We start from the raw sequence: 20,622 nt of genomic DNA, 5'->3' as shown, positions 1-20,622 counted from the left end.
GGAAGCCCTAAATTAATTTTTTTAATTTGAAGTAGTTCCAAACTCACAGAAGAGTTGTAAGAATAGTACAAAGAACTTTTTCCCCCCTGAATCATTTAAGAGTAGGTTACCAATCTGAAATTCCATCACCCCTACATTCTTTAGGGTGTGTTTCCTTCTAGCAAAGACATTCTCCTGAATAACCGCAGGATAACCATTAAATCTGACATTAACATTGATCCATCACTATCATCTAGTCCACAGACCCCATTGGTGTTTCTCCAGTTGTCCCAATATTGTCTTTTTTAGCAAAGGATCCACCCCAGAGTCATGTGTCACATTTAGTTGTCACATACAATTTGTCCTCAGGACAAATTAGGTAGAATATCTGAAATCTTAGATTAAAAAATTAAGACTTAACATTATTTCAGCGAGCAGAATAAGTAATACGACATTCAGGCAAAACACCAGTGAACTGAAGTGCATGTACCAAAAATAGATTAGGGAACACAGTGTCAGAGGAACATTATGGATGATAGATATTTTCCGTTCTTGTCAAACCTCTCATCTGCCCTCATCCTAGCTTTGTTTTCCTCCTGCGGATTTACATGACCGCATCTGCGCTGTTGTCTCTGCAGGCCTCAGGGCTCAGACTCATCGTTGGGTGGCACGTGTTAGTGGTGAGGCAGTGATGCTGTCCACCTTTCAGTTTAGTATTCTATCCTGTATCTGCAGTCACGTTTATACGCACCTTCTCTTTCCAAGGAGGACTCAGCGATGATTAGATGCTGGCTCCAAATAAGTTTTCCTCCTGCTTTTAATGATTTCATTGTCCATTTCTGCCCTTTGGCCGTGATGAACAGTTAATAAGCATACCGCTGTCAGCCTGCTTGCCTTTTCAGTTAATCAAGGGGGATTAGGCTTGTGACCATAACTGAAAAGTGGCATAAAATTAGCATGAAAAGTAACATCTCAAACGCAACTTGATGAATTTTTCAACATACAGAATTTCATAACAGGCAGTTGTGATGTGCTCAGACCAGAGTCTTTGGGTTCTGGAAGCTCTGCAGCCACGAGGAAACAAACTCTTGTGGCTTTCACATCTCTGGCTCTTGAAGGACTCACTGTGTCCAAGTTCCAGCCGGCCCTTGATGACTGCGGCGCAGGAACCCAGCGAGGAGATGGTCCCCAGCAGTCCTTCTAGGCCAGTGCGGATCTGCTGAGCCGGGGCCTCTGTGTGCTCCACGCTCTCCCAAAGCGTGGCCTTCATTTGCTCCAGGAAGTGTTTCATACTGGCTCCCAGCCACAAGGGAGGGTGTGTGGGTGTGTGGGAGGGCTGGGAGTGGATTCTTCAGCAGGATTACCACACACTCCACTGGCAGGAATAGGGAAGCCATTTCTTGAAGACACAGGTTCAAATCAGGGACTTGGGAAAGTGTGTTTTTCTTCACTTTCTGAGTCTCTGCTTTCTGTTTTATAGAGGAGATCTTACCTACCTCATGGAAAAGTCATGAGTGTTAAACAGGAACTTAGGTGAAGTGCCTGGCACAGAGTACTTCCTGCTCCACGTCCAGTGCATGCGCCTTGCTGCCCCTTCCTTCCTGTATGTCCCTCCCCCTACCATCTACTCTCAGGTCCCGGGGCTGGGGGTGGGGGTGGGAACTCACCTCAGAAGATCCAGGATGTTGGTAAGTAGGGTGATAGGAATTGTTATGTAGACCATAGGCTGCATTTCTCGCGCTGGGATTTTCTCAGAAATACTCGTGGAAGGAGATCACGAGTGCAGGTGCTGAGTGGGGGTGTGAGTGACAGGAAGGCCAGCGCGGCTGAGAGTAGAGCGAGGGGGCACACGGGAGCCACTGGTGGCTTCCAGGTTGGCAGTGGTGGTGCGGGTATCTGGCTTCACCCTGGCTGCATGTGGAGGACGGGTGGGGGGCTAGGGTGGACGCTGGGAGGCTGGAGGAGGCTGTGTCGCACTCCAGGGGCGAGGCGCTGGGGACTCAGAGGAGGGCTGCAGTGAGCCGGACGAAAGCGGCCGGAGTCATCCTTCCGATGGCACCACAGGCCTGCCCGTGCCTTTCAGCCACCTTCCTCACCCCTGCCGGGAACGGGGTGCTGAGCCAAGTCCCACGTGTACAGAGTGTGGACATCAGTGAAGGCCACTCAGATGAGAACAGGCAATGGCTGTTTATTCAGAGCTTGCTCTGACAGGGGGACTTGTGTTTTGGAGACTTGCTGGCAGGCAGAGGAGTGGGAAAGCTGTATAGAGGAACAAAGGGAAGGCTTCAGCTGTGCCCTGATAGGAGGCCGTGGGCTCAGGAAGCTGGAGGCGGACAGTCTAGAAGCAGGACAGGCTGTGATTGGTTGCGGGAGCACACCTGGCTTTCTCAGGTTGGTCCTAAGTTGGAAGCAGGGACAGAAATTAGGGAAGCTGTCAGTTATTAATCAAGACCTGTTCATTTTTTTTTTTAATATAGATTATTTTATTTATTTTTGGCCACTTTGGGTCTTCGTTGCTGTGCGCGGGCCTTCTCTAGTTGTGGCGAGCAGGGGCTGCTCTCCATTGTGGTGCGTGGGCTTCTCATTGCAGTGACTTCTCTTGTTGTGGAGCACAGGCTCTAGGCGTGTGGGCTTCAGTAGTTGGGGCACTCGGGCTCAGTAGTTGTGGCTCCCAGACTCTAGAGCACAGGCTCAGTAGTTGTGGTGCACGGGCTTAGTTGCTCCGTAGCATCTGGGATCTTCCCGGACCAGGGCTCGAACCCGTGTCCCCTGCATTGGCAGGCGGATTCTTAACCACTGCACCACCAGGGAAGCCCAAGACCTGGTCATTTTGAGCCAATTATTACAGAGCTTATGGCTGGCTTCCTGAGCTGGTTGCTAGAGATAGTGGTCTGACCTCCTACAGGTCTAACTTACAGGTAGCAGGCTGGCTTCCTGGGCTGGTTACACTAGGCGGTGGGTTGGTTCCCTGGGCTGGGTGCTGCAGATTGTGGATCAGAGCCCTGTTTCTATAACGTTTATTGTCCGTTTGTACATTCAGTCTCTCAGAAGAATGTGTGTGACACAGTCTGCTCCTTTGAGTTGTTTGCAGTCCAGCTTCTGAGAAACCACAACCGCTTATCCGGTGGGTCAGGGGACGGAGTGGCCTCTGCAGTCACCGTGTCTCTTTATGGCAGGGCTCCAGCCTACACCAGAATTTGAAAACTGGTGGTGTGTCATTGGGATCTAGCTTACAGTCAGAGCCCTGAGCTAATCTCCGTTGTCACAAGACGCTACCATTTTTCTCTTTTTTGATTCAGACTCCTGGGGGTTAAGGCAGCAAGTTATGTTGTTGAGTGTCGAAATATTTTTTTAACCGTTTATTATGGAGAAAGAAAGGTAGAGAGAATAATACAACGCAGCCTCATGTACACATCGTCACCCAGTTAAAATGATAACTCATGACTGATCTTGTTTTATCTGTGCTCCTGATTACTTACCCCCGTATCATTTTGACACAATTCTCAGACCTCATTGCATATCTGAGTAAGAATTTTTTTTTTAAATGAATGCTCAGGTCCTTTTGTCACTGTGCCAGACTGAAGGCCAGATGTTTGTTTTCTGACCTGGACTTTGTCACTTACCGGCCCTGTGGTCTTGGATAAGTCCTTACGCTCTCTGACCCTTGGTTTCCTCTTTTGGAAAACAGACTGTACCACATACTGGCTCCCCTTGGCGGTCGTTCGTGAGGGTCTGATGAGATCCTGAGGGAGCAGAACTTTAGCACGTAGTGATGTGACATACAGATGGAGAGAACTCTTTGTCTGATCTGTCTGCCGCATGAGAGACCGCTGTCCTTCTGTCCCTGCGCTTCCCAGCGCTGCTCACTAGCCGCACTGTGGAAGTGCCGTTGTCAGCTCACATACCTGAGTGTCGAGGGGACCATCTTCCCCAGGCAACTGAGGTGAAAGCCCTAGGCTGGGACGCAACCCCCCACACACCTCTCTGGCCCAGTGTGCCTGCCTGCCAGCCTCTCCCAGCCCAGGGGTCTGCTCTCGGGCCTGATGTGGCCTAGTGCCCACGTCTGGTCCAGGGCCTGGGCTGCCCCGTCCTCAGTGCTCAGGAGCACAGCCCGGCTGGCCCCAGCAGATGAGAGAGCTCTCATGGGGCACGTTGGCCCATAAGTGGTTTGGTCCCCTGGGGTCTTATTTTTTGCTATTATTTCCTCTGCCTAAAATAGTATTTCCTCTGCCTAAAAGTTTTCTATCTGTGGTGCCTGGTTTGGAACAAAACTATCTGTTGCTCAGAAGTTAGGGCGGCAGACTTCCTGCTGCCCAAGTATGCAGTGAACCCTGGGTTCCAGTAGGCTTCCGGGAAGCAGAGACTCTGATTAACAAGAAGAGGTTTGTTGGTTAAATTAAAATTTATTTTAAAAGAAGAGGAGGTAACAGTGGTGGCCAGAAAAAAACGACCTCTCAAAATGAATTGAACCAGCTCTCACTCCTCAGAGAAGTGTCCCGTTTGCTCAGTGCTACCCCAGCCAGTCCACTGCCCTGAGTCCCATTTTTTAATTGCCCCAACAGAAGAAGGGCATTTCCTGCTGAAGAAAGAGCTGTTCTGTCCTCTCCTGAGTCCTTGGCCTTTAGTTTAGCTCCTCCCGCAGCAGCTCATGTGGCCCCCGTGGCCTGGCTGAGTAGTCAGGGCTGGAGGAATGATGGATGTTGGCCGGGCACAGCCCCTGTACGTGGCCTTGGGGCACAGCCCTGTGGCGTCAGCACCGCCTCTGGCGTCTTTCCCAGGCACTGCTCAGATGCTTCCTGTCTTTCTGTATTGGCTGAGTCCCTCTTTGTGACCCTGAAGGCACAGTGCCAAGTTCTGGAGGAATGTAGGTGTGACCTTGGTGGGGTCTGGGGTAGGGAATGTTCCCAGAGGACACTTGCTCTGCTCCACAGAGGCTGTGTGGCTTCTTGCCCAGGAGCTTGGCCTGGGCTCCATTTCCAACGCTGGGCGAGTTGTTTAACCTCTGGTATGTAAAGGTGATAATAACAGCTCACCTTATGGAGTTAGTGTTCTTGCAGTGATGCAATGAGCCAAGCTAATGAGCAGTGCCCAGCACATCCTAAGGTGATGACAGCCCCACATTTACAGGCCTGTTGTGCTCAGCCCAACAGTAGCAGCCTCACCACACTCCGTAAGAAAGGCACAGGCACACCCTGCTTACATGGAGAGAGAACACAGGTGGCACCAAAGATCTACAGACCCTTGCTTGCTTCAGCCATGGTGCTAATCGTCCTGGTTAGGGTGTCTCTCTGCTCTCTGAGAAGAGGCAGCTGTGGTAGGTCCAGGGCCTTGTTCTTTACCTCTTATAGCTGGTCATCCCATGTTGCTGACTGCTGGTCATTGGTGTGGAGGGACCCAGCCTCTGATCCAGTTCTACCTGTAAAAACTTGGTATTTTGATACTTACCTGAAGCCTGTCTTTTTTTCTCAATTGGTTCGGGATCTGAAGGGAGGAGTAGGTTACTCGTTAGTTCTCTGAAGTCCCTTGAAGTGGTAGAACCAAGACTGGAAATAGTTGTCTCAGAATCATGTGATGTGGTCTTTATCTCACGCACGGCATCATGGCCGTGGACTCATAGGATATTGGGGCCAAATGGATCCTCGGACACTGCTTTAGGCCACTTTGTTCCTACAGATTTGCCAACTGTAGCTTTTCCACCATGGGCTCCAGGAAGAGGGGAGGGAGAGGGGGCAGAGCAGTGAAAATTAGCTGGTTTGAAGACTTGATTTTGGGAAGCACTGATCTGGTGTTACCTTGACACTTAACGGGCACATCAGGGATCTTGGTAGCAAGCAAGAGTTCCCAATTCTGGCCAACCTGAAAAGGAATGTATTGGGAGGCTGTTGGGAAAGGAACACACGGGACTGACCGTTGGCTGGTGGCCAGACTGGGGAATGGGCCAAAGCCCCAGGGCACCAGGCACAGGAAAGCACAGCAGCACCTCACGGCCAAAGTCACCCTCCCCCTGCAGCGACTGGGCTAGAACCACCTTCCGCCATCCCTTTGTCCCTTGCTCAGACTGAGAGGGTGTCTCACAGGCTGAGCACGGGTTCTGGCCCACTGTTGGCTGACCTGGGACCTGGCCCCTGCAGGTTCCTGCACTCTGGTTTTCTGCCTATGGGATTTGTTTTCCCACCAGAATCACACAGATGGGGTAAAGGAAGACTCTTTGGTAGAGTCTATTTAGGGAGTGGGGCAGCCAGAATTGGTAACTGGAACAAAGTGTGATGGGGAAGGAAGTGCTTGAGGACCGTGGGAGGACAGAGACAGAGCGCGGAACCCTGATCCTTTGTGGTCAGGGCAGGCCTGCACAGGAAGGGACGTGTCTGGGACGCCAGACGGTCAGAAGCCTGGCTGGTTGGAGCAGGCGTGGTGGAGAGAGGGTTGTGGGGAAGTGTTCTCGATGTGTGAGGTTGGATGTGAGGTGGCGGGTGGCCTTCAGGGATGAGGGAAACGGAGAGGCTGGCCTGGGGGCCCACAGAGGGGCGGGGCGGAACTGGGCCGGCCGTGCTGCTGCCTCTGTGGCCCCAAGAAGTCCAGTTAGGGTGGGGGTGTGGCTGAACAGGAGAGCAGCTTATTCCCAGGTAATGGTGCAGCGCAGGGCATCTGTGGGCAGCACAGGCAGGTCCGCCCAGCAGAGGGCTGTGGCTGAGCCCCCGAGAGGGCCGCTGTGCGCTGGAGCCCACGGGAGCCCCTGAGTAGGCGGCCGGCTGCTGCAAGGTCAGTGGTAGGAAGGGCTTTTTTTTTTTCTTAAATTGAGAACATTCATGTTTCTGAAAAGTGAGGCTGGACAGCAAACTGGAGGTGGTAGGAGAGGGGAAAGCTCAGGGCGGCTATTAGCTCATCTCCGTGCTGACAAGGAAAGTCCGAGGTAGCAGAATGCTTTTGATCTGCCCACAGAGTACGTTCTTCTGAACGACACCCAGGAGAGGCCTTTTCAGTGGAAAATGTGAATTGTTGCTTTCAGGGGGATGTGAGACTTGCCACTGCGTCACGTGGGACGGACGGGCTGGCTCCCGAAGCAGAGGCCCTGTTGGTGGGCAGGAGATGGTTCCTTGTGCCTGGGGGCCCCGCGCCTGAGTTTCCCAGGCTTGAGTCGGGTGCTTGCCGGGGGCCGAAGGGTCTCCAGCAAGCCGGGCGCGTGGCTCGTCCGTGGTAGCTGGCCCCACACACCGGGGCGAGATGCTTTGCATGGTGTGGGAGCGGAGGAAAGCACAGGAGCACTTCGTGCTGGGGCAGCAGAGAACAGCTCGTGGAAAAAAGTGCCCTGCAAGTTGGCTTTCGTAACTGGTCGATGGGAGTGAGGAGGAGGGCGCGTGAGCAGGGCACGGAGGCAGGAAATGTGACCGTGTTTCACTCCTCTGATCATGGTGTTTCAGCAGCTGTGGCCAGATTTCATCATCACGCTACCGTTAGGATTTTTGCCACGTCCGAGTACCACCTGTTTATTAATACGAATTTTTTCTTTAATTGCTTTCTTCCTCATCGTTTTTTGTTTTTTTGGTCACGCCACGTAGCTTGAGGGATCTTAATTCCCTGACCAGGGACTGAACCCGGGCCACGGCAGTGAAAGCTCAGAGTCCTGACCACTGGAGTGCCAGGGAATTCCCTAAATTGCTTTTTTTTCTTTTCTTTAACTTAAGCAACTTTAGTTGTAAAGGAAGATTAGATCCTGCCTGTGATTCACGTATTAGTATTTCTGTCCGGGTCTTTGTCTTTAGCTTTTCTGGGCCTCCTCAGCAGACGCCGTGCCTGTGTCACAGCTGCCGACTTTACGTGGCTGCAACCGCCATTGCCACCAGTGTGATCGTTTAGTTTTTTAAACTTTCATAATATTTAGCTATACAAGGAGCTTACAAGTACCTTTCTAAGAAGCCAAACAGATAAAGTTCAAGTGCCCTGGGATGACCTCCTCATTTTAGTTCCCTTCCTAGCAATGGCCTTGTTCATCAGTTTTGTGGGTAACCTTCCTGGCCTTTTTCCTGCATATTGTTTTGTTGGTTTTATTATTGTTTTTAACATAATGTTATATATTGTCTGTTTTCCCGCTATTTTTTTCTTACAGTGATTTTTCTAAGGCACAAATCTTTTGAAATTAATTATTTTAATAAGTGAAAACAGTAATACATACGTTTGGTTTAAAAAAGTCTCACAGTACAACAGGGTGATTCCAGGACCCAAGGCTGACCATGTCTCTCCTGTGCTTCCAGCTCTGAGAGGCTCCCATGTCCCACAGGAGGAAGGGCACACGCCCCCTAGCCCGTGGGGCCCTGGGCCATCTGCTTCCTGCTGCTGCCGCCGCAGCCCTGCCAGCCGTCCTTCTTTCCCCTGCCAGTCTGCTGTCCATCTACCCCAGCCCCCTGCGGTGCTCCCCGGGCTCTGTCCATACCCCCTCCTCTGACAGGCTGGTGGCCCTGGAGAGGGTGCTGCTGCCTTGTGCGTCACCAGGGGCAGCACGAGGTGGCTGGCATACAGGTCAGGGGCTGTGGCCGTGCTGTCAGGGCTCCCCACTGCTCGCTGTGCCTGGCAGTGTAACGCTGGGTGAGTGAGCCCCCCTCTGCAGGCAGGGTGGGTTCATTACTGCGTGAAAAGTGCTCAGATCAGGGCCTTCCCCGGGGTGGGTGCTCCGTGTGAGCTGCTGTTCTTACCCTGTCATCGTTATTCTTCACTGTCGCAGCCCCGGGCCAGCACAGGTGTGCCTGTGTTCGATGTGTGTTTGGATGTCGAATAAAGGGAGGAAGGATAGAGGTGGACCTGACGCGTGCATGAGGACAGGCAGGGGCAGAGGCTCTACGGAGGAGTCAGGCTGTGATGCCCACTGCACTGAGGTGCTGAGTGGGGACAGTGACAGGGCGGCAGGGAACTGGGGCTGGGGAGGAGGCCGAGGGCTGCCAGCCAAGACAGGAAGACCTCAGCAGGCTCAGATGCCATTTCCCAGGCGTTTGTACTTCACAGCGCTGTCTCTTTGCTCCAGGAAGAAAGAAGCCACAGGCGTTGGCGCTCACCCAACAGGACCAGGGCCTCCACCCATTTCTGGCTTTGCTGTCCCGTGTTCAGGGTGATGGCGGGGTTGAAACAAGCTGCACTTTTTTTGATGGAGCACCCTCCCCCTTTTTCGCTTTTGCCTGTTTATTTCCAGGCACTGCTACCGTAGAGAAGTTGGAGGACTTCATCAACAACATTAACAGTGTCTTGGAGTCTTTGTACATCGAGATAAAGAAAGGCGTCACGGAAGATGACGGGAGACCCATTTATGCGCTGGTGAGTGCAGACAGAGCCCCCTGGTGGATGTGTGAGGGACCGCGGTGGAGACAGCCCCGTGCCCTCCTTACTGGGGCGAATGCAGGTGCACCCGCCTCACCAAGGGCTTGGAGGGAGAAAGGGATAAGATGCCTTTTCATTTAGAACAAGACATAGAAGCTGGGAAAAGCAACAACGTGCATGGCCGCTAAGGACTGAGACATATTTGGGGCCTCCTGTTGTTTTCAGGTTTTCCCTCCCAGCTAGGGGAGGGGGTGAAATACAAACCCCCATCCTTGGCTCGGGAACCACCTTAGGCTGTCAAGGGAGATCAGGCTCCTACCCACCAGGCCCACACAGAAAGGGGCTCTAGCCCAGGGTTTCCCAAACGTTGTCCATGGAAGAAAGGGTTATAGAATCAAATAACATGGAAATGCTGGGTCAAATCGGTAAATCAGATTTATTTACTGCCAGACTTCCCAGTGCCTTTTGCATTTGAAGCTCCATTAGCATGCAGACAAGTTTCCTGAATTTATCTGAGTTTGGAAGATATCGCACGATCTTGGGAATTCTAAAATCTCTGAAAATTAGACATACTGACTGAGCTATAGGTTTAAGCCTGTAACATAAGACCGGTTACAAATTTATCCCTGTGGCCCACAGTACCGGGACACAGGTGCTCCGTGACTGGCAAGGCAGGGAGGGAGGCAGGGAGGGAGAGAGCGCCAACAAGTGAATTAACTGACAAGTGAAGGGCACAGCCTGACCCTCACGCTGACTTATTTTTTAGGTGAATCTTGCAACAACTTCAATTTCTAAAATGGCCTCAGATTTTGCAGAGAATGAGCTGGATCTGTTTAGAAAGGCTGTAAGTACAGTAACTCCCATTGCCCAGCAGCTGGGCTTCTTATAGGAATACCTGTCTTTCACTGGAAATGGAAACTGCAATCTTAGAGGGTCACCACTGCTGCCCGAGAAAGCCCTTTGCAGGGGGATGTCACCAAGCGCCTCGCCCAGAATTCACAGCTGCCAGGCGATTGCTGGTTGCCACGGCTGCCTAGGAAAGAAAGGCTGGTCCGGGTTTGACCCCAGCTGGGGTTTGACCCCAGCTGGTTGAGCAGCAGTGGGCCTCCTGGGTGTGTGATGCAGGTGAGCAGGTGTCACTGCCTGGTACTGTGGCAGCATCGCCTGGGAGCTTTTGCTAGAAAGGCTGAATCCCAGCCCCCACCCAGGCTGCTGAATGTGACCCTGCATTCTAAGAAGGTGCCCCCGACCCGTTTGCACAGGCACATTTGTGAAGCGCTGCTCTGCCTGCCTGGCTTTGGAGTTGTTCCCCCAGCCACCTTGTCACGCACCTGGCTGAGCACCCGGTCAAGACAGTGGTTCTCAGCTCTGGATGCAACGTAATAACTGGGGAGGTAAAAACAACGCAGACGTTCTGGCCTCAGGTCTGTCGAGTCCAAGTCTCTGAGGACTGACCGAGTCCTAGAATCATTCCTTCCTAAGTCTCCCCTGGGGACGATCAGCAGCCAGGGTTGAGAACTGGGCTCTAAGATGCCAGACACACCTGTGTGTGCAGGAAAGCTGTCTTCCCAGTGGCTGTGCCCTGCTGTGGGCAGAAGTGTTAGGGCAGTTGGCGGCCGGCCGGCCGGTCTCTCGCGGCCCTGGGTCCACAGTGCTTCTGCAGCTCCCGAGCGTGCTCTCGCGGCCCACCCTGCTCTCCTGCCCTTCCCGACTCCAGCCTGCCACTCAGACCAGCCCTGATGGCCTGCCCACCTTTGAGTAGGAGGGGTGCTGCCCCGTTTCCTTATTCATTCATTCCTCAGCTTCTCCATCTTCAGGGAGGTGAAGTGACCCTTCTTGATTTGGGGGGGCATTAAGGTCATTCATTTGGGATGGTGTTACAGGAGGGACTTTTGGGTCAAAACTGTTTATGGCTTTGGATGCATATTATTAAGTTATTTTCCTGAAGAGTCCTGCAGTTCTGTCTGTGATAGGAATAGTATAACTGCACCCCTGCCAGAATTGGTATTATTGCTTGAAAGTTGTTTGTGCCAGTTTAATAGATGAATGTGGTATCTGTTTCTTCCAGTTGGAACTGATTATTGACTCAGAAACTGGCTTTGCATCTTCCACAAATATTTTGAACCTGGTTGATCAGCTTAAGGGCAAGAAGATGAGGAAGAAGGAAGCCGAGCATGTGCTGCAGAAGTTCGTACAAAACAAATGGCTGATTGAGGTACTTCGTGCCGTGGATTTTCCAGCTTGGCTCACTTTTTAGAATGAATCACAGTTTTTCCTCCAAAACCATATTGTATCTAACGGACGTCTGTTGAGCCAGGCCCGTTTGGGTCCCTTCTCTGCTTTGAGGCCCACAGTGACCCTGCGAGGAGGACTGGAACCTCCTGTTCACTCACGTGACCCCGGGGGAGCCCCAGCTGGAAGCGGCAGAGCCGTGGGCCCCAGACTCTGCTCCCAGACAGGCCACGTAGTGTGGCGCGCAGGAGCACGGCGCTGGCGTCAGCCCTGGGCCTGAACCCTGGTGGCGCGGGTGCCCCCGCGTTCCTGTGGGGGTGGCGTGCGCCCCTGGGGGCGTGGCGAGCGGGGCGAGCCGCCGTGTTGGTGCCAGTGCTGGGCCCTCCCGGAAATCGCCGTCCCCGTCCTGGTTATCGTTGCCAGCGTCATGTTACCCAGGGCCAGCGCTGTGGGGTTCTTTCACTTAGATGGTGGCCCTTAAACAGCAAAGGGGACGTGTAGATAAGCGTTTGGAGAGGAGCTGTAGGAATCTGAGAGGTTCAAGTTTCTCGACGCCCCGTGTCTAATTCTGTTGGCTGGAGCAGTCAGATGTTTCAGTTCTTTTTCCACAAACGCACCACCGTTTACAAGAAATGCGAGTCAGACAGGCTCAGCGCTGCCTCGTGCACCACAGTCCTGCCCCTCGGGGGCCTGTGTTTGGGCAGGACGTGCCAAGACAGTCCCTTAACTTCCTCATTTGGTGGGAGGCCGCTGCTGTGGTGACATGATGCTTCACTTCCTTTTGGGGTGGAGCTCACCTCTGGAGTCCTGGCGACAGTGTTCTGAGTTACTGATCTCAGAGGGTGGGCGGGCCCTGGTAGCCTGACCAGAAACGTTCAGTGCCTGAGGTACTTGCCTGATGGGAGGAAATGTCTGAAGAGGCCACGGCCGCGAGGGCGGGGCGAGGGGGAGCTGCCAGCATCTCTGGGCGTGTCTGCGCAGCACGTGCTTGGGTCCTCGCAGCCGCCCTGTGAGGGCGGGGAGCCCCTTAGCTCTGTTTTGTAGCTGAACCCACTGCAGCTCTGTGATCTGGGTGAAGTCCCACACCCGGCAAGTGGCAGAGCCACGTTCAGGCCCCAGCTTGGGTGACTGCAGGTCCCCATCAATTGCTTTGTCACAGTTCTTCTTCCTCTCTGGGGTGGATTTGGCGATACGGAATGTTCTCGGGCAGCTCGGGTCATAACTGACCATGCTGTGTCCTCGGGCCAGGCTTTCTAAGGCTGGGGACTGTGACCTCATCGTTGTACTTCATCACTCCTGGAGGTACTACTTCCTGAATGGCAACCGGGTGGGTAGATGAAGTTCCAGGGGAACAGCATTTATCTAAAACTCACCCCCAAAATAATACAAGAAATCCTCGTAGATTAGGAAATAGCAGTATTCATACGGGACTGTGTGGGTACGAACACCCGTCGTATCCCCCGAAGCTCGCCCTCTGCTGCCTAGGCGCAGCCTCTGTGCCCGGCTCTGGGCCCCAGGGTGGTCATGTGTGTCTCGCACATGCAGGTGCTGTCCCACCACGGTGCAGGGCTGTGCGCCCAACTTTACCGGCACTGATGCTTTGCTGCCCAGAGCAGGGACGACAGAAGGAAAGGACGCCTCTGGGGTCCGCTGGACTTGCCTTGGGCCCTGCCTCCTGTGCTCTCTGCTTCTTCCTCAGTGAAGTGGAGGTGCTGGTGCGTCCTTCCAGGGCTGGGGGTTCCCTGAGCGCTGGCCTCCGCAGCCCCGACGGCCTCCGGGGACCCCCTGTGCTGACTGACCCCTCCAGCCTCGTGTGGACAAAGGAACAGACCCGGGAGGAGGGGGAGGGCATGGTGGTGAGACACCCCTAGGGTCCTCCTCTGGCCTTGCCAGTATCTCTGGCGGCGGCTTCTCGCCTCTGAGCCTGTTTCCCGTCTGAAGGATGAGCACGGTGGTGGCACGCAGGTGTTTGTGTAGTGAGGGCGGAGTGCTTTCTGAAGTGGTCGGCATGGGCGTGGCGGTGAGTTCTGTGGCACTTTTCGAGGAACAGCTGAGGGGCTGCGAGGTGAGTGCTGGCCAGTTCCCCGACCAGTCTTCCTGGGGCAGCACCTTGACCGGAGGGACCATGTCTGAGTCTTAGCCTCTCAGAAACGGGACTTTCCTCAGAAGCCACGCTGTGGGGGAATGTCACCTGGCGGCACTTTTTTACGAAAGTACCTGGAGAGCCCTGCCCGGTACCCTGCGCCCGGTACCCTGCGCAAGGCTCCGTCCGCCCTGGCCTTGCACAGGGTACGGAGGTGCTGAGGCACCTGTGCAGCCCCTCAGGGGGCCCCGGAGTAGGGAGTGGTCAGGGTCAGCAGGCGAGCCCCAAGATATGGAGGAGGCCTCAGAGAAAGCACGGATCCTTGGAGCTTGGGTGTCTGCTGGCAGCTGCATCTCTGCACACCCTAGGGACCAGTCCCCACCGCAGGATCCCAGCTCAAAGGATGGCTGTGAGGCCTGGGAGATAACCTGGGTTTGGGTCTTCCTTGGAAATCCAGGGCAGGCCGCCTGTCCCGGTGACGCGGCCCCGAGGATGAGTGGGGTCATGAACAGTGAGCACTGGGCAGTCTCAGGCCGCTAGAAGATGTTTAGTAACTGCAACTCGAGCCTGACTCTGAACTTGAACTTGCTCACCCCAGCCTCGGGCGTTCCTCCTTGGGATCGATGCAAGGGTCGATGCAACTCTTCCCTTAGACGTTTATCACAGCACTGCCGAGCGCTGGGCCTCGCATCACGTGCTGGGGACACAGAGTGAGCAAAACTGGGCCGGCCCACGGTCTGGGGAGGGAGCCAGAGGTCAGCCCCGCATCTCACTGAAGTAGAGTTACAGATAGAGAGGAAACAGGGTTTTATGACAGCGCTAACAGAGGAACCTTCCCTCTGCAGAGGAAGTGACACTCAGCTGAAGGCTGGATAGAAGGCACCTGGACTGGGGGTGGGGACCATGGTCCAGGGCAGAAGGAGCAGCCTGTGCCCGAGTGGGCATGGTGGGCGCAAGGAGCTGCGGCTGGGCGCTCTGGAAGAGGGGACAAGGTGCGCCTGGAGGTGGGCAGTAAGGGGTTTGGTTCTTCAGCCTAAGAACGGCGGAGCATCACAGGGCTGGGCCTCGCAGAGCTCAGGTCGCTGGACAGGGTTGCAGAGGGGCAAGGGTGGGCCCAGAGGGCAGTTAGGAGGGTGAGGGTGGCCGTGGAGATGGAGCGTTGTTACGGACTGGGGAGCTTTTGAGAAGGTAGCAGCCACAGGACCCAGGGCAGCCTGGGAGGCCCGCCCTCCCGTGCCCAGCACCTGAGGGGCACAGAGCTCCTGTCCGCTTCCTGGCTGGCCCGACAGCCTGCGGCACGGGACACCAGTGCCTCGTGCCGGGCCCCCGTCCACTTGTTTGAGTCCCTGGGCTGTGTCCTGCCTGCCCGCCCTGCTCTCCACGGTCAGCGCTCCTGCTCTCTGACTGCGCCCATTTGCTGTGTCTCCCTCTGGGTGGTGGCCCGCCTACCACTGGAGGCCCAGAGTGAATGCACTTCCTGGCTGGCTTACGGTGGGGAGGGGGTGTGAAGTGGGCCCCGCTCGTTGCAGGCGTCAGGTGGAGAAGAGCGGAGACACGAAAGAGTGCTGGGCTGACCCAGCAGCCGCAGGTTCCGGTAGTGGCTTCTCCTGAGGCCTGCAATGTCGGCCTGCCCACCGGCCCCACCGGCCCTCCAGCGCCCTTTGCCCAGGAGCCCCACCGGCAGCTCCTCCTCCCCCAGCGCGGGCAGCGGAGAGGAACGAACACGGTTAAGAGGTTCATCTCCTGCTTCACTAGTCGGCTTTCATGAATAAACGTCCGTGGGCCTCTGTGACCCCTGCCTCTGCCCTGTGAGCTGGCCGTAGGGTAGTTACCGCAGCCAGGTTTTCTGTACGTCCTGGCTTTCCACCGTGTCTGGTTGGGGGAACCGGGAGGCCCTACCAGCCATGCCACCCAGCCATGCCGGGGGCCTCCCTGGACCGTCTCCAGCGTTGCCCGTAAAGTGGCGCGGCTGGAAGTGATCACGGATGGTCCCCTCGGAGGCTCCAGGCAGCAGGGCTGGGGGCACCTGCTGTGCTGCTCCCTGGGGGTGGGGCTGGGGGGCTCTGGGGAGGAGAGGAGGAAGTGGGCGCTTGGGTAGGGGGTGGAGTTCATGCTGTGGGATCACTGCCTCCCTTTCCCGGCCTCTGTCCTCATCTGGGGGGCTGGGCAGGCCTCACACGTGGGGCTGCCGTGCAAGATCCATGATTCCGTGAAGGCACAAGGAAGGCGCCAAGAAGATGCGGGGGCGGGGGTCCTTGCCTCGGTTTCCTTTTAGGTCTTACCTAAGTTTTCCCCACTAGAGGCTCTGCAAGAGGCCGGCGTGGATGCCTGTTGACTGGGGTTGGTGAAAGCCTGTGCGGCGAGGGGCGTGTGGCCCTCTCCCCGTTTCTGGGCCTCGGGCCATGGGAGCAGAGATACAGGGTGGGAAGAGGGCCAGGTGTGCCAGTTTCGTAAAAGATGCCTCTTCCTGTTGTGTCCCTGCAGAAGGAAGGGGAGTTCACCCTGCACGGCCGGGCCATCCTGGAGATGGAGCAGTACATCCGGGAGACGTACCCCGACGCCGTGAAGGTCTGCACCATCTGTCACAGCCTCCTCATCCAGGTACCACAGGGCCGGGGGCGGGCACTTTCTAGAAGGCCCCAGGCCTTCCTCCAGCATGAGCAGAAGATGGTCGTCTCCGCAGAAGTGTCTGAGGATGAGCACACGAAGGCCCGCCTCTCCTCCCTGGTCCCTCTGTTCTCGTCCCAGGGCTCTTTCTACTTTTTTCCAGATAAGGCTCTCAGAGGTCTTCTGTGTGGTCCATATTATCTCAGCAGCTGTGTGGTGAACACCGTTCTGTCTCAACCATGGTTTCCCTGTCATCTGTTTTCCCCTGTGTACTTTGTAGGGCTGCAGAGCAGAGCAGCTGGACCGGTGCTGGATGTTTGTGTTTCCTTTTTATCTTTTTGCGATCGTCACCTACACCGGGATAGGCCTCTTTGCACGTCCATCCTTGGGCACCTGGTGGTTTTCTTGGGTTGAATTCCTGGGAGTGGAGTTTCTGGAACAGAGTGCACACACGACTGTTGAAAGCTTTGCTCCACGTTGCTAAAGTGCCTTCTGCAAAGCGGCCGTCCTCACGCCCACTGCAGGACCCACACGTGCTGGGAGCCTGGGACTAGCCTTGCTGCTCCAAGGGCCTGGCCTGCCGCCCTCGCTGCCGCGCTCCGGCCTTTGGAGCCTTGAGCTTCCTCCCCGTGTGCTCATTCATCAGATTCTTTACTAAAACTCACTGCACTAAGTTAGACTTACGGGTTGTTCTTATTATTAATCTGGGGCCTAGAAGACAAAAATACTGAGCCTGCGGGACGTTTTCCTTGCAGTTTCCTGAAGGTTTATGAACACGGCGGGCTCCACAGCCATCACCTTTCTCATTTCAGGGTCAAAGCTGCGAGACCTGTGGAATCAGGATGCACTTGCCTTGTGTGGCCAAGTACTTCCAGTCCCATTCGGAGCCGCGCTGCCCCCATTGTAACGACTACTGGCCCCACGAGATACCAGGTTCGTGTCCCTAAGCCGCTGTCTCCTCCTGGCCTCTGGGCGGCTGGGCTGCGAGCGTGCCCGAGTTGTGGTGCATGGCCCTGAGGGGCCACGGGGGGCAGGGAGGCAAGGTGCGCCAACAGAGCCGCCACGTGTGCGCAGGACCCGAGCTGCACATGCTGAAGCAGCTTCTGCTGTAAGCTGAGGCCAGCTTTTGCTTGCCCTGTTCCACAGGGCTCCCTAGACCCTGGTAGACATCCTGAGGCATGTGAGGGTCTGGTGTAGACGAGGCTCTCTCCCTGGCAGCTGTCTCGGGAGGGGAGGTATAAGCGGTGTCCCCAGCTCCCTCTGTTTATCTGTCAACTGGGACTAATTCTGCCTTCCTGGAGAGTAGAATGTTCCATAGGACAGAGTCCTTGGCACACAGCCGTGAATGTGGATGGCAGCCGGCCGCACTGTTCACAGTATTTTCTGGCTTTTCTGCGTACAGAAGTCTTTGACCCCGAGAAGGAGAGGGAGGCCAGCATCTCCAAATCGAACAAAAGGTCCTTGTGATCCAGGCAGCACTAGCCGGCCACCGCCTTCAGGGCAGTGACCGGCACGCCCCGTTTGGAAGAGAGGCATCAGTTTCGTGTTTCACGTGATTCACCTCCTTTATCTTTTACATTCACTTGTTAACAGGTTTGGAATAAACTTACTAAGCAGCCACCTCGGCCTCGTCTGTGGTTGGGTGCCCCCCTTTCCTGGAGCTCACTGAGAGTTGGGAGCCCCCCGGCTTGGGCTCCGGAGTGAGGCTGGCAGAGCTCCTCCTGCCCAGCACCGTCCGAGGCCACTTGCTCAGGGCGGCTTTGCCTTCGGTCCCCAGCTGTGGTCACCCATCCCACCCACACTGGCCGGCCCGACTTGGGCTTGTGGGGGCCTTGGCCCCCCCGACGCCCCCCGGGCTGCACCCTCCTTGGCCCAAGACGCACCGGCCTGAACGGCATCACCCACCGGCTCCAGGCTTCTCCCGCGGAGTCACCTTCCCACCGTGCCAGGCGGCCTGGCACGACCCTGCTGACTGCCCTTGCCCGCGGGCCTGGGCCACGCGATGGGGCCCCATGTACCGCAGCCCCTCTGGCCTCCTACCTTCCAGGGCATGGCATTTCTTTCTGTCCCTGAACGAACCATCGTGTTCCTCACCGCCAGGCCTCTGCACACGCGTCTCCCCCGCCTGCCTGCCCTCCCCTCGCGTGTCCCGCCCTTGCGGGCAACACCTGTCCACCCTTTAGATCTTAGTTAGGCTGCCACCACCTCCACTCCAGTCCCCCACCTCCCCGCGTGTCTCTGACCATCACACTTGCCGCACTATTTTGACTCCCTGTCTCGCCTCCCTTCCACCCCAGAATCAATCAGGACCCCTTCAGTCATGACAGCAAACCCAACTCAGAGTGGCTTAAACAAGGAAGGACTTGGCCAGAGGGGGTCCTTTAGGAGAGGCTTGACTTAGTGGTTCCAGTGATGTCACCAGGCATCCTATTTCTCTCTCTGCCCTGTTATCATGAGTGTTGGCCTCACGCTGGCGCCTAAAACACGGTCTTCCAGCAAATCCAGCCTCTTTCTTCAGGGTAGCAAAATGGCTTCCATACTTGCAGGCCTCGCTCACCCAGGCCCCGCCGTCAGGAGGAAGAGGGCGGGCCTCATTTAGGGGCTCCCCCATCCCAGCAAACATCCAATCTGGATACCTGTGGGGGAGGGTGGGATAGTCCAATGGGCACTCTCGGCCTGGGCCACCTCTGAGCCGTGAGTAGGGCAGCCCCTCCCGAGCCACGTGGCTGAGGAGGAGGTTCTCTAAGCAAATTGAAGACGCTGTTACCAGGGAGAGAGGGAATGAATGTGGGCGCCCAAAGGGTGGGGTGTCCTCCACCCGTGCGGCAAGGACCCTCTGCCCGATTCACTTGCATCAACCCACTGTGGGGCGGGACCCGGGTCCGGCCTGGGCCCTGAGGCCCACCCCCAGGCAGCGAGAGGCGCTCAGCTGTGCGCCGGCCCGGCCCCTGGGCCAGCCTTCTGAAGGCAAACACAAGCCTGGGTGAAGCCCTGCGGGAGCCCCGACTGGCGGGCGGGCGGGTGGGCGCAGCTGTGCCACCGAAACCAGCCCCAGCCAGCTTACCCAGAAAGGGGTTTCTTGGGAGGGTCTGAGAAAACATGGACCCTGGGCTCGGGGATTCCGGCGGGGAAGACCCACTCCCGGTCACGGTGGGGACTGCAGCCACTGCACAGCAGCTCCAGCTGTTCTGTTCGTCCTCCCAGTGCGCCCTCAAGATGCAGGTGCAGGAAGGGCTCCGGGTTGACACACCCTCCAAGGCTGCATTCCCGGGAGGAAGGGCATCCTCCACAATGCTGTTCCAGACAAGGGCGAATGGAGGCCAGGGCCCAAAAGCAGAGCAGCACGCCGTGGCCCTCCTGCCTGTCCGGGCAGGTGGCTGGGCGGTCAAGGCCAGGCAGGGTCACACCACGCAGGTGTCAAGGAAGCTCTGAGCACCTGCTGCTGGGACACTGCCCTCCTGCTGCCAGTCTCCCCTGCGGTGACGCCAGCACGAACTTCCTGAGGACCCCTTGGCACGGCCCAACCAAAGCCCTAACCCCAAGTTCCAGAGCACTTGCCTGGCACTCAAGGCCTTGGTGATCCGGCCCTGCCACCCCCGGGCACAGCCTGTCTCCCACCACTCTGCCCTCCCACTGGTGCCCCAAGCGTGTCACTCCAGGGATTACTGGACCGGGGACACTGACCGCTCTTCCGGCCTCCAGTCTCCCCCTTTGGGCTCTTCTCACACGGCAATGTGATCAGCCCTCGTCTCTCCTTGCTTAGCACCTTCATCCCTCCCCCCGCTGCCACAGTCCAGGCCCTGCCCTCCCCATTCCCTCAGCGCCCTCTGCTTGTGCTGCACCAGCCCCTTCCTCTCTCCCAAGGCCAAGGCTTTCCTGCCTCGGGGCTCCTGCACCTGCTGCTGGGAGCGCCGTCCTCAAATCTCAGTGTCAGTTCTGGACTCCAGGTCCTTCAAGGTTCTACTCAGACGTCAGCTATGAAAGTCACGTCCCCAATCCCTCCCCTGTTGCCACATTCCACCGTCACCCTGTTCTCTTGCCTTCATGGCACTTACCACTATCCGCACTACTTATTTTATTGTCCGTCTCCTCTCCGGACCCCCCCAAGAGCATGAAACACAAGGAGGGCAGGGCCCCCATCCTGCTCGATGCCGCGCCCTGCCTGGCACAGGACTCCGGTGTTGAGCAGGCCTCTGCAGCTCCAGTGGGTGGGTGCCCGTACCTCCCCTTGGCCCTGCAAGCAGCTGGTTGGCACCTTTCTTCTAAGCCGCCTTCAGTCTACACCCCTCAGAGCTGAAGCCAGCCCTCCAGCGGGGATACTAGCAAGATGGGAGCCTTGCCCGGAGAGCAGATGAAGATTTCATCTTCCCATCTGACAAGGGACACTTGCTCGAGGCGGCCAGGCCTCAATATGTTTT

General features: G+C 56.2%; 2 protein-coding genes across 2 annotated transcripts in view; one reads left to right on the top strand and one right to left on the bottom strand.

Moving 5' to 3' along the window:
• NSMCE1 (NSE1 homolog, SMC5-SMC6 complex component) overlaps window positions 1-17,822 on the top strand; it is a 33,038-nt gene extending 15,216 nt beyond the window's left edge. The window contains exons 3-8 of the mRNA XM_069541412.1: window positions 9,158-9,279; window positions 10,049-10,126; window positions 11,351-11,497; window positions 16,082-16,198; window positions 17,017-17,137; window positions 17,607-17,822. Of these exons, the coding sequence (XP_069397513.1) occupies window positions 9,158-9,279; window positions 10,049-10,126; window positions 11,351-11,497; window positions 16,082-16,198; window positions 17,017-17,137; window positions 17,607-17,671 (650 nt within the window). The 3' untranslated portion in view covers window positions 17,672-17,822. The remainder of the gene's footprint in view (window positions 1-9,157; window positions 9,280-10,048; window positions 10,127-11,350; window positions 11,498-16,081; window positions 16,199-17,016; window positions 17,138-17,606) is intronic.
• KDM8 (lysine demethylase 8) overlaps window positions 1-20,622 on the bottom strand; it is a 45,943-nt gene that overhangs the window by 3,068 nt on the left and 22,253 nt on the right. The window lies entirely within an intron of this gene.

This window comes from Delphinus delphis, chromosome 15 (assembly GCF_949987515.2).
Source record: "Delphinus delphis chromosome 15, mDelDel1.2, whole genome shotgun sequence".
NCBI classification, from domain to species: Eukaryota; Metazoa; Chordata; class Mammalia; order Artiodactyla; family Delphinidae; genus Delphinus; species Delphinus delphis.
The sequence above is the reverse complement of the archived record's forward strand: the minus strand, read 5'-3'. Positions and strand labels throughout refer to the sequence as shown.